This window comes from Colossoma macropomum, unplaced genomic scaffold (genome assembly GCF_904425465.1).
Source record: "Colossoma macropomum unplaced genomic scaffold, Colossoma_macropomum, whole genome shotgun sequence".
Classification (NCBI taxonomy): domain Eukaryota; kingdom Metazoa; phylum Chordata; class Actinopteri; order Characiformes; family Serrasalmidae; genus Colossoma; species Colossoma macropomum.
Window position 1 is genome coordinate 29,024,517 of NW_023494809.1, and position 13,206 is coordinate 29,037,722.

At 40.9% G+C, this 13,206-nt stretch overlaps 1 protein-coding gene across 3 annotated transcripts in view; it reads right to left on the reverse strand.

The window, feature by feature from the left end:
* The window catches only part of asap1b (ArfGAP with SH3 domain, ankyrin repeat and PH domain 1b), a 169,856-nt gene that overhangs the window by 29,514 nt on the left and 127,136 nt on the right, over nt 1-13,206 (reverse strand). For all 3 annotated transcript variants that reach the window (XM_036558094.1, XM_036558093.1, XM_036558092.1), the window contains 8 exons: nt 12,932-13,065; nt 10,410-10,501; nt 10,017-10,203; nt 9,679-9,764; nt 5,427-5,542; nt 4,272-4,339; nt 1,909-2,016; nt 310-529 (listed from right to left, as the gene is read on the reverse strand). In XM_036558094.1, the coding sequence (XP_036413987.1) occupies nt 310-529; nt 1,909-2,016; nt 4,272-4,339; nt 5,427-5,542; nt 9,679-9,764; nt 10,017-10,203; nt 10,410-10,501; nt 12,932-13,065 (1,011 nt within the window). The remainder of the gene's footprint in view (nt 1-309; nt 530-1,908; nt 2,017-4,271; nt 4,340-5,426; nt 5,543-9,678; nt 9,765-10,016; nt 10,204-10,409; nt 10,502-12,931; nt 13,066-13,206) is intronic.

A 13,206-nucleotide genomic window follows, 5' to 3' on the forward strand; every position in this document is an offset into this window, starting at 1 on the left:
TAGTCATATGACAGGCTGTTGTATAACTGCATAGCTGTACAGCATCTCATTATGGAGGATTAAATTTGAGATTACAATCTCAGGTTCTTAAACTCGGCTCTCTTTAACGCAGCGCTTTCTCATAACGACAAATCAGCTTAGCGACAAAAATAACTTCGAGCTTATTTAACTGTACGTCTAATATGAAAGAGTGTGAGCGGTTAAAGAAATGCTTGGAGCAGAAATGGGAAGACTTGACTGGCTCAGCTCTGTTCCTTGGTGGCAGTTCAGAGCGCGATTGGCTGGGGTGTGTCGGAGGGCGGAGTTTACCTTTGCCTGCGTTCCTGGGCGGCAGAGGCGGGGCGTCGCTCACAGGAGAGGATGGACAGTCAGTGGAGACGCTGTACATCTGATTGGTGAAGGAGCTGTAGGAGAGACGCTGCTTATCACGATGACCGGAGAAAACCGGCAGAGAGAGTTTATCATGAGGGGAGAGGCTGGACGAGTGACAGAAACTCTGCGGCCTCCTGTCTTTCTTTACTGGGCTCGGCTGTGAGACAGAAAGGGAACAAAAAGAGTAGGAGTGATCAGAGCTGTACGAAGCGCCGCCGCCTAATCTATCGTTTGCAGTAGGGAGCCCTCAGGTCCGTCTCATCGTACCATTTCTGGGCAGATTTATATAAAAATTAATTTTATCATCTAAGCATATTTACAAACTCTGTCCTATTCTAACACTCACTGGTGTGGAGAAGCTCATGCTTTGTTATTATCCAGAGTAGATTATTATAATGTTTTACTGGAGTATCAGCCAAGTATATCCATGGTATATGGCTTTCTGTCTTTTAAGATAAGATAAGATAAGATAAGATACGATAATCCTTTATTAATCCCACAACGGGGAAATTTGCGGTGTTACAGCAGCACAGAAGACAGAGCAGCAGGAAATATACAAACAATATATAAAATAGAATAAACAATAAAAATATAAAGATATATGTATATGTACAAAAATTACAAGAAAAATATACAAAGTATTAAATTTAAATTTAGAAATGTAGAAATGTATGTATTGTAGTGAGTACTGCACAGTGAATAAAATAGCAAATAAATAAACAGTAATAAATGGAGAAATATTGCACTTGACATAATTGCACATAATGGCGGTAAACATATGGACAGTGATCCGCAGTGAATATACTATGCATGGTGGATTGAGATATTGCACACAGTAAAGTGCTGTGGCAGTGATGTTGAGATTTTATAGAGTATATCGCTGTTGTCGGAACAAAGCCTTGTATCTCCAAAATGAGAAGAAGGAAAAAAACATACTTTGCTTTTAATGTAAGTCAATGAAACCAGATTTTTTTCCAAGTCATTTTGGGCCGTTTCGTCTGGTCCATTCATCATAAAATGTACACATGATGTAAAGGGAAACAGGCATCTCCAAATTAGGTCAAAAACTGGAAATCGGCAGTGATATTGAGAATAAAATCATATCGTCACTGTCCAAAAGAACTAGTATCTCCATTTTTTGCGATTTTTAGTTTTCTGTATCATTTGAGCAGCTGTCCTTTACATTCTGCGAAATATTCATGATGACTGGACCAATAGAAATACTCTAAAACTGCCTTGAAACTGCCCCCTAGTGTGTGTGTTCACTAGTGTGTATGTGGTGTTTCACTGCATGGATGGGTTAAATTTGGAGGTGAAATTCCCCCGTTGTGGGACTAATAAGGATCTCTTAACGTAAATTTTCTTTTGATATATATATCTACATATATTTGATATATATATATATATATATATATATATATATATATATACACACATAGATATAGAAGCTCTGCCTTTACTAAAAAGCCCTTGAAAAACCCTCTTTTTAAGTGTGTAGTGTGTTTCTCTGCACTGTGTTGTTCATGCACCTCTCACCTTATCGTCAAGATCGTCATCGCTCTCGTCCATCTCCTCCAGCCGAAGATTCCACTCGTACTCAACATGAACTTTCGGGTTAAACTTGCCCTCTGCAGCTTGCATCAACTGTTACAAACACAAACACACAAGTCAAGCTCACACATCACAGTCTCATTTTCTCATGACTCCTTGCTGCCACCTAGTGTTCAAATCCCTCTCAGTGACACTGCCTGCTTTGGGAGACCACCACCACAGAAACAATTACCCCCGCAAATAGTAAACTTTCTTCTGCTCAGTAACAAAAACCAATGTTATCTGCTGACTTAGCCACATTAGCATCTTGTCTTATTGGCAAAAATTAAATTTACACAATTTTCCACTTATCTGAGATGCACTGGATCAGCCAAGACATGTTTTGGTGTCCAAATTTTACTTCATATGAATGGTAGGTAAGAGGGTAAGGCTGCTAACAAGCACCTGAAGTCAACAGTCACCTAAATCTTTTCTGCAAAAATATGCACAAAACTTTACTCAAGCTGCTCAAAGCACATCCAGCTCTCCGTTAAGGCTGTGCAGACTTGTTGATATAGTTTGGGACACAGTATGACTTACGTCAGGGAGACATACGGACACTTAGGCCCAATCTCATTTCTTCTTTCTTTGAAATCTTTTTGAAATCTTCCCTCTGAAATGGGACCCTCAAATAAAAAGAGCATCACTTCATTAACAGCTACTAGCGCTGCTCTGTAGGCGACCCTGCCAGTCTGCAGTGACAGCAGAGGAGGGTAAAGTTACATTTAGGGCATCATATGCCTTCAAAGAGGGGGGCAATTATTTATTATCACCCACCCCTAATTCTTCAGTGATATGAAGCTGAAGTCAGATATTCACCAGATTCTTGTTTGAATTTTCCCGTTCCACCTTAAATAGAGCAGCAGTTACATTCTGGCGCTTCAGGTGTCAGAACTGCTGGACTATTTAAGGTGGAACGGGAAATTTATCTAGCTAGCTAGCGAGACATTAGCATGCTGTTAGCCATTTTTTATGCTTGTTATGAAGAAAACGACCATAATACACTGAAACAACATTAAACTAAAATAATACAGTGGTTATTGTAATTTTTTAACAGAGAAAATTCTCACATCTGTGGGTTTCTTTGGTCTCTTGTTCAGCCATCTTGCCTGTTTTTCTTTTTTTCTCATAACTCTCTGTTTGGAGCCTCTGAAAAACCTCTGTTTGGAGGGTCATGTAGCCCCAACACTTCACCCTCCCCCTCTATCTCAACAAGAATCGGGACACCCCACCCCTAGACGTGAACGCGCAAAACAGAGGGGTAGGGCTGAGTGGTAGGGGCGAGGGGTAAAATGGGATCGGGCCTTAGATTACATTCACAATTCCTTTAAAATTAGCATCTTTCTTTTTAATAAACAACTATTCATTTAAACATTTTGAACTTAAGATAATATGTTTATGTGTATCATTACATGACGAACAACACTTAATATTCATGACTCATGAAGTGGACGGTGTCCTAGAATCTGGAGAAATTGCTACAACATCCAGAGCTGAAGAGCGCGACAGTCACAGTAGTGTGGGAGAACTTATTTCAGCTTACAGGAGCCCAAACCCTACGTGTTCAGGAGCGCTGAGTCTAGGAGAAAGCGCAGCTGCTGATGGGAGAGCACGGATCAAACAGAACGTAAAATAAATCGTGGGCTATTCCAGTCATGTTTATGAACTCCATAGCTCTGTTTATGCTGTGAACCAGGCGCAGCCATAAAATCATGAAGATCTGCCAGTTATGTATTTCATAATATAGCAATGCTTAATGCAGAAACCTTGTAAATCGTTTTATAAGCAGCATTGCACTGTCTGATTACCTGCTAGATTAATGCTAATTTCTGTTAGCATCCTTATGGGAATTTGTAGTGTTGTTAGCGCCAAGCTAGCTGTGTTGTTTAATCACATTTGACGACAGTTCTAGCTTAAATTCTGGCTTAAACTAAGAAAAAAAAGTGCTTTACAGCAAAAACGATGCAGACACTGCGATCAAATTTACTCATATTGTATTCTGAACTTGTATTTAGACTCCTAAGCATTTTTTTAAATCAATACTTCATCTAACAGAATGTCATGAAATTTGGCACTTGAGTCCATCTTAAAAGAAGACAGGCGGTCTGAATGTGTTGAGGAGTTTTTGGGATGTGCTTATGAAAAGAATTGGAGTCTATTGATATGTGAGTCCAGCACTAAAGTAAAGAAGCAAAAACTGGACACCCAACATGTCTTGGCTGATCGACTACATCCGGAGATGGTGGAAAACTGCATAATTAGGATTTTTTGTCGAACTATTGCTTTAAGAACAAACACTATTTACTTACAGCCTCAGCGCTTTGGTCGATCCTCATTCTCCTGGCTATGTCTAATGCTGTCTCTCCATTCTGATTGGCTAAAGCAAACAGAAACAGACACACAAGAGAATATATACACAGCTACTGTATAAAACCTGTGTTCAGAAACAACCAGGCAGGTAATGTCCTTTAAGGCTTGAGCCTCATATTCAGCATAGTCTGTGGTAACGGATTAGAAAGAGTGCATAAACAAAGATAAAGCATTAATCAGGAGTAGCCAACAACCACAAGAGGGCATGCTTTGCTCCTCGATTTCATGCAGACCATTCAGAAAGGTGCGTTTCATCTGTGTAGGGTTTATGTCCCGTCACAAAAACACACAAAAGTCCTGAAAGAAAAAAATTGGTGTCTATTGATAAAAACAGGGTTAACCTTCAATATCTAGACTATCAAACTGCTTCTGACTTTGTAAAGTGCTTTATATACTGGTATTTAATACACTTCTAGTGCATATATGCACTTCAAACACACATACTGTTTTTTGTCGTCAACAGTGTTCAGCAAAAAGACACCCGTAATCCTTGAAGACTGTCAAGGTGAGTGGAACAAAACTGAACCACAATGAGGCTAAAAGCTACATATTTTAGGCAATTTAGTGTTTATTTTGCAAATCTGTAAGGGCAGTTCTGTTTTTAACCCATTTGCAGATTAAAAATATTTTACATTTACTTTATTGTTAAATAGGTTTTGTTAAGCATCTAAAATAGGTCTATATACAATGTTGTATATACAAAACACTATATATATATATATATATATGCACATACATATATATCTCACTGTCGGCAGGAGAAAACCTTGTATCTCCAAAATGGTAACTTTACAGGAGAAGGAAAAAACATACTTTACTTTTAATGTAAGTCAATGGAACCAGACTTTTTTTCCAAGTAATTTTGGGTTGTTTCTTTTGGTCCATTCTTCATGAAATTTGCATACAATGTAAAGGACAATGTATATATATATAGATATAAAGATAGATATATATAGATATATAAATATATATACATACACATATATATACATACACACACACATATATATATATATATATATATATATATATGACATTGTATAAAACAAGTGTGTGTGTGTGTGTGTGTGTGTGTGTGTGTGTGTTAGACTCACTGATGTCAGTAGCAGGTTTGCCTCTCAGGAGAAGCTTGAGGCATTCATGTTTTTCGTAGATGCAGCAGTAGTGCAGAGCCGTGTTTCCTCTCTCGGTCTGTTTATCCAGGTTTCCACTATGCAACACAACACAAGACAACAGAACACACAGACACACAGACACATGGATGAATAACATGAAAATATTCATAATTACCATAATTTACCATTTCAAACACAGTATTAGCACTTTATTTAAATCACTGCAGCGTCTGAAAAAGACATTACTGGAACTGGAATCTACTGCCTTTCAGCCCTGCAGACTGGAAGCAGTGACATTAATAGGCTGCATGAGCTCTGCTTCTGATATGACTAATGCTCTTATGTAAGCTGAATAAAATACAGCCCGACAGGCCCGAAAATCCTGCCTCGTCTGCTGTACTCATGCTGTACTGTTCCTGCTCTGCTCTTGATTTTTTGTGTTAAAAAAAAAAGAAAGAAAAAAAAGAAAACTCTGGAGCTTGTAACTAAATCAAGATGCACACAGGCTCTGAATTCTGCGAAGGGAAAACAAAAATGATAAGAAAATGACTCACGTCTGCTGGGCCTGACAGCACAGCATTGTTCGTTAATTGTTATTGCAATATTGGCCTTTATATACTCTCAGAAAACGGCTGCGATGTGCCAGTAAGCCCTATAACAGGAGTCGGCAACATGCGGCTTTTTTACTGCCCTGTTTCGGCTCCACAGCTGAATCAGATTTGTAGGTAATAATAAAATAATCCTCCTTTACAGTAAAATAAAGCTCTGCTGATCGTTCTACACAGTTTAACAATAAATGGTCTTAAACACTGTTAATGTAGAACTGCTAATTCACCCTTTAACCCTGAGGATTGGCAGGGAGACTGCTGGTCTCCACAGGCAGCAATCTCGCCCTAGCTAGTGTCTAACGAAAAGACAAAGAGAGAGATTTAAGACGAACATCGATAATTTGGAGACGAATGGACTTATTTGTGTTTATAATCACTCCAGCTGGTTTCCTGATACGTTTAATCTGCAACAAGAAACTGTCAAACACTAAAAAGTCACGAGGCTGAAGTCTGATGTTCCCATTCCGCCTTAAATGGTACACCAGTTACATTCTGGCGCCTCAGGCACCATTTAAGGTGGAACAGGGAAAATTCGAACAAGAAGCTGGTAAATGAGAAGCGACTTCAGCCTCGTGAAAAGTCGGATGTTGAGAGACGTTTTACAAGAAACTGTTCTACTTTTGTGGAAAAGTTTCCTGCTGGAGATGCGAGAAAAGCAGCTATAGCTGAGCTGAAGCTTAAAGCAGAGCAAAGTCTGCGTTGTTGTTTATGTTATTTATCCTATATTAGCACCTACTGAGACATATTTACAGCCAAGGTGGTAAAATGGACATTAAGTGTTGTGGCTCCCAAGGTGGTTTGATTTTTGTTGAAAGGACCAAATGGCTCTCCTTAACAACTTAGGGTTGCGACCCCTGAGATATAATGACTCAATTTTTTTACTGCATTCTGTAAACACTGTGATCTGTGCTCCAGGTGAGTTTCCTGCAGGCGAAGACATTTATGCAATCCGACAAACATAAATCATTTCGGTCAAAATAATCCAGGCCAGGAACAGCATTAAAAAACATATGAAAGGATTTCTCTAACTATTCCTTTTATTAAAAAGTGATGGAGCTGCCCACGTATGTGGACACCGCGCATTAAAATTTCCACATCCTGCATTTTCCTTTTATTTTCATTTTTACCCGAGGTCTGCTTATTACACTCGTGTGGGTTTAAGAACCAAAAACAGTCATAATTCATTTTTACATGACCATTTTACAGCCTCTCTTTATCCCTTACATTTCACTGCTCCTTTAAGATTGATATATGTAAATAGCTTTGCCTTTTATTGGCTGCCCTGTATTTGTGCCTCATTCAAGATGTTTTTGCAGCGTATTTTCCATACAGTGGTGCTAGAAAGTTTGTGAACCCCTTAAAATTCTCTATAAATAAATCTGACCTAAAATATAATCAGGTCTTCATTTAAGTCATAATACATAAACAGAACCTAATAAAACACAATTACAAAGCCTTTAAATCATGTGCTGTACAAAGCGAACACTGAATGTCTTAGTTGGTCAAAATGTATGTGAACCTGTGGAATTATTCATAGTTACTGGGGATAATTAGGGTCAGGAAGTTCAATCAATTGGATGACAATCATGCATGCATGTAGGTGACTCAGCCCTGCCCTGCACATTGTAGTTCTACAGTTACAGACTGTAGTCCATCTGTTTCTCTGATACTTCGTTAGCCTCCTTTCACCCTGTGTCCAACACCTCAGTGTCACTGCTGGACTGAGAATAGTCCACCAACCAAAAATGTCCAGCCAACAGTGTCCTGTGGGCAGCGTCCTGTGACCACTGATGAAGGACAAGAGGATGACCTACACAAACTATGCTGACACACATGAGCTGCTGTCTCTGACTTTACATCTACAAGGTGGACCAACAAGGTAATAAAGTGGACAGTGAGTGGACACAGTGTTTAAAAACTCCAGCAGCTCTGCTGTGTCTGATCCACTCAGACCAGCACAACACACACTAACACACCACCACCACGTCAGTGTTACTGCAGTGCTGAGAATGATCCACCACCCAAATAGTACCTGCTCTGTGAGGGTCCATGGGGGTCCTGACCACTGAAGATCAGGGTAAAAGGGGGCTAACAAAGTATCAGAGAAACAGATGGACTACAGTCTGTAACTGTAGAACTACAAAGTGCACCTATATAGTAAGTACAGCTGATAAAATGGACAATGAGTGTAGAAACAAGGAGGTGGTCAGACTGTTATGCCTGATCGGTGTGTGTGTATGAGCAGACGCCACGTCTCCGTCATGGATGCTCATCAGACGGGTAGAGATTACATAACAATTTCTGCAGTGGTTCAGACTTCCTGGCTAATGTCCTGTCAGGCACGTACTGCACAAATAGAGACATTTTAACTGTACTGTTAGTCTTCCCTGGAGTGGTCATCCAACAAAAATCACTGCAAGAGTCAATATTCTGGGAGATCATAAAGAACTTCATCTGAGGACCTTCAGGCCTCTGCTGCTCTGGCTAACATCGGTGTTCAAAGTCCACCATCAAAACACTGAACAAAAATATTGTGTATGGAATGACAGCAGAAAGGAAGCCATGACTCTCCAGGATAAACACTGCTGCTGGTTTGAAGTCTCCTGAAGACCACCTGGATGTGCCAGAGGACTACAGAGCAAATGTTTGGGGGACTGATAAGGCCAAAATAGAGCTTTACGGCTTAAATGAGAAAGTTTGGCAAAAACCAAACACTGCATTCCAGCAGAAGAACCGCATCCAGCATCTGTCCATGGACATAAGCTCAACAGAAGGTGGGTGTTGCACAATGAAGACTATGATCCTAAACATACCAGGCAGATGGCTGAATCATGTGTTGGCCAAGCCAAAGTCCATAAACTAGTCCAATAAAAATTCTGCGCAAAAGCTCACCAACACGGGCTAAAATTCCTCCAAGTCAATCTGCAGGACTGAGTTACAGTTACAGGAACGTGTGGTTGAAGTCATCCAGGGGTCACACCAGTTATTAATATATATATATATATATATATATATACATACATACACACACATACACACACACACATACTTTATTTAACTGTTATGACTTAAGATGAAGAACCTTTCTAAAGAGCTCAACTGACTTGCAGTGTGTTTTTAAGCATCACTACCCTTCTCCCTGACCCTTTTCCTGTCCCACCTTCTGTCCCACACAATTCCACCTCATCCCATTGTGCCCCATTATGTTTCACTCCCTATGTACACAAACATAAAGCTATATTTTTTCAGACACATTGAAGAAACTTTTTTTCTCTATGTATAAATCTGTTAAGAAAATCGATAATAATAAATAATTGCCCCCCTCTTTGAAGGCATATGATTCCCTAAATGTAACTAAAGCCCAGCAGTGAGGAGCTGAACTTTACCCTCCTCTGCTGTCACTGCAGACTGGCAGCGTCGCCTACAGAGCAGCGCTGGTAGCTGTTAATGAAGTGATGCTCTTTTTATTTGAGGGTCTCATTTCAGAGGGAAGATTTCAACCACTACCCTGTAACTCAGTTCCAAGGGGCAACGAGACACACAAAAACAAGGGGTAGGGGTAGAAATAAGAAAACCAATAAAAACTAAAACTGGCAACCAAAAGCTACTGTTTTGTTTTTTACCTGTTCTGAACCAGAAAGTCGACCAGATGCAGTGAGGTGTGGTCAGCTGTCCTCACGGCGTAGTGCAATGCTGTCTCTCCAGCCTCCTGCAAGAACCAGTCAGAAAATATACAGTCAAAGGAAAATCCATCATCTTTTTACTGTCAAAAATCCCTGAGAGTCCAGATCCTCCACAGGTCTACAACTACAGAACAAGAAAAACTGCTGTTACTGTACTAGACTGATTTTTTAAGCTCCAGTCTTAAAACCAGCACGTGAAACTGGCATCACCAGAGATCTTTAGCCCATCATACGGTAAGTGAACTTGCCTTTCAGACACGGTCAGATTTTACACTCACCTGTCCGGCATCAGGAAGCGGCTCCATAAGCTCCACCCCCTCAGCGTACACCTGGATGAGGGCCAGCAGGTCACGTGACCTGACTGCCTCATACAGCTCGCTCATCTTCACCGCTGCCGAGATGCACGTCTTCCTCGCAAACTTATGATCCACGTATTTGGCGTTTATAAACTCCTTACGAACCGTCCTGGAGAAGAACGAGAGAACATCGGATGAAGACATGAAGTCATGAAGTATCTGAGAGGAAATTCAGATTTAGACTTCAGATATTCACATCAAACTCGGTTTATTTTTCACTAATTCTTCTTTCAGAAAACACAGCTGAGGGACTGTTCGGACAAGAACCTGGACAGGGCCATTTCAAAAACACATAAAGAGTCTTGCAGTACTCACATATCACTGGACGGAGTGGGCTTTGGAGAGGGATAGGGAAGATTCCCTTCCATAATCTCATTAAAATTACTGTTCCCAACATTCTTGGCCAGCTGAAAGAGAAAAAAAACACCATAAACATCCCCAGATGTATCTAAAGCATTTAGAACTGGCTGCAACGTGGTATTCACTGTGGCGCTCCTTTCCCCTTGTTTTATGATCCCTCCTGGTCCAGGAGCACCACTGCCCTGCAGAATGGAGTTCTCTCTCCTCAGGAGGGGCTTGTTAACTAGTCCATTCATTGCATCAGTGACCGGCTGCACCAGCTGTGCGTAAGTTCAAACGTAGGCTAGTTGTAACGTACATGTTTACTAAGTTCAGCTTTCTGCATTGCTAAATCAGAGTGAGCTGCACCACAAACTAGTTTTACATGTCGAGCTTAGTAGTTACTAAATATTTACACCCCCCTCAGCAGGTGTAATTTTTGGGGAAACCATCGGAACCACATAGAAACACAAACAAGACCAAACATGACTTTAAACGCTACACACTGTGATTTTACTCACAGCTCTAATCATCGCTCTAGTTTAAACTCATGAAGCTAAACAGCCACAGCTCCAGCTCAGAGACTCAGCAGCCCAAACAGCTAAACTGAGGCTGCGGTTGTATCGGTCAGCCAGAAACCAGCTGCATATTTGGTTTTCTTAGGGAAATATTAAAGAATAAACAGACGGCGGCTGTAGATCATCAGTTTTATTCAGTTTATTTTGTACACATCGTTCTCTTCTATGCTGGATACTTTTTCCATGGAAAAGTCAGGGTAGCTGAAATCACGTTTCCACGGCAGCAGGTTTTCTGATTCTGAACGTTATCGTCATGTTAAAGTGACGTACGCATTAGTTGTTAAGACAGACTTACAGATTTGTGGTGCAACCAAATTTAGTAAGAGGATAGTTTGAAACCAACTACTGTAACTGAGGACTCAGTAAAGACCAAACTTAAATATAAACTTACGCAAACCTGGTGCAACCCAGTCCAGGTGTGCAAGGAGCAGAAATTCTGGTTTTACACGCTGAAACTGCATGTTGTTAGTTGCATGCAACATTACTTCCATGCAACCTGACAGTTACCTAAAGCAATTCAAAAACAATGTTGCATGCAATACATTTACTTCACTAGACTGCTGACGTATACAGTAGTGTTCTTGCTATATGAAGTCATCTGCAATGTGTTATTTATATTTGTATATTTGTAGGAATTTAATTGTCTTTGTAGAATTTTTTCAGGTATCTGCCTGTTTTCCTTTCTCTATCTAATGGTTTTTATCAAGGTTTCTGCCTATGCTTGGTTGGTCACAGTATGTGTGTATTGTTTACGATATATTTGAGTTTATAATCTGCTCTGCGAATGTTAAGCCTTTGAAACTGAATGTTTAAGCAGCTGATATTGTTGTTAGCTGGATTGTTGAGACGGCTGTTTACAGAAATAAGAGGCAGGGTTGAGGGTTGCAGCAGCAGCACAACCAAAACTGACCATTTCTCGATGCTCCACCTCCCAGTCACCGCACCCCCGTTCCATGGCTCGGCCATCGGGATCGAAAATGAGGCACAGTGAGGTGGCCTCGCCATGGGAACACAGGTGGTGCGATCTCATCCTCTCCCCGTGATTGCAGGGTTTTGCCTGCGCTCAGGCTTTGAGCCCCGTTTTCCTGCCGGCTCTCATGGCCATCATCAGGGGTCGGGAGACGGGCGCATGGCACAACCTTCACAATCTTCTGTTTTACTTTCTTTTCCGTTAACCCTTGTGTGGTGTTGATGTGTGTGTTACTCAGTGGTCTGGTGGACCCACCACATTATTGTTTTTTTAATCAATACAGCCATAATAATTTATGTAAAAATGCCAGATCTTTAAAATATCACAAGTGTCCAGCGTAGGGTTCTCCTTTAGCAGCTGTAGCCAGTCAGCAGCCTGTCCATGTTGTCCACCCTCACACACACACACACACACACACACACACACACACACTAACAGCAGGCCATGTAGGAGGAGAACAGAGTAAAGGACACAGCACCTCCACACTTTTACTCCCCGCAGGTTCAGCCCAACACCACATGAGGAATATAAATGTGTGGGGGGTGAACAGAGTGAAGACACTGAAAATGGGTTATTTTATATGTTCTTCACAGAAAACGAGCAAAGACCAAGAATCTGAGGCTGATATAATAATAAATCCTGTCATTTTTTCTTTTGGTAAACACTGAAAATTAGTCCCACAGACCTGAACACCACCCAAGGGTTAATCCAGTGAAATCAAGAGTGAGTGATGCTTTATTAACATTTTGATCGACTGTTTCATGAAACTCATTTCGCGAAGCTGAGATAGTTGCAACTGTTGCAGCCGAGTTTTAAATGACCTGCAGGGTCCTTTATATAGTGCAGTTCGGTTTTATGTAAGCTTCTGCGCAAAGCCAAGCCAAAGTGCGCAGGGCAGCTGTGCTCCAAGATCTGGATTAAGAACCACTGATTTACGGAGTTAAACTCACCAAGAGTTCGGACGTTCCCAGTTTGTCCAGTTCCATGGATTGAATGCGAGAGATGTGCACTCCCATCTCCCTGTGGATGCCCGAACACTCGATACACGTCAGGATCCCCAGGTTAGTCGAAAGCCACTTTGGATCTGATGGGGTCAAGAAGACACGCAGGCAAATTAGCAAAAGTGAGACATGAACTCTTTAAGATGCTGTTACTGCTGGTGTCATTCTATATTAGTTATTTCTCACTTTTAGCTTAAAGAAAGAACCAAGAGAAGCTCCATCAC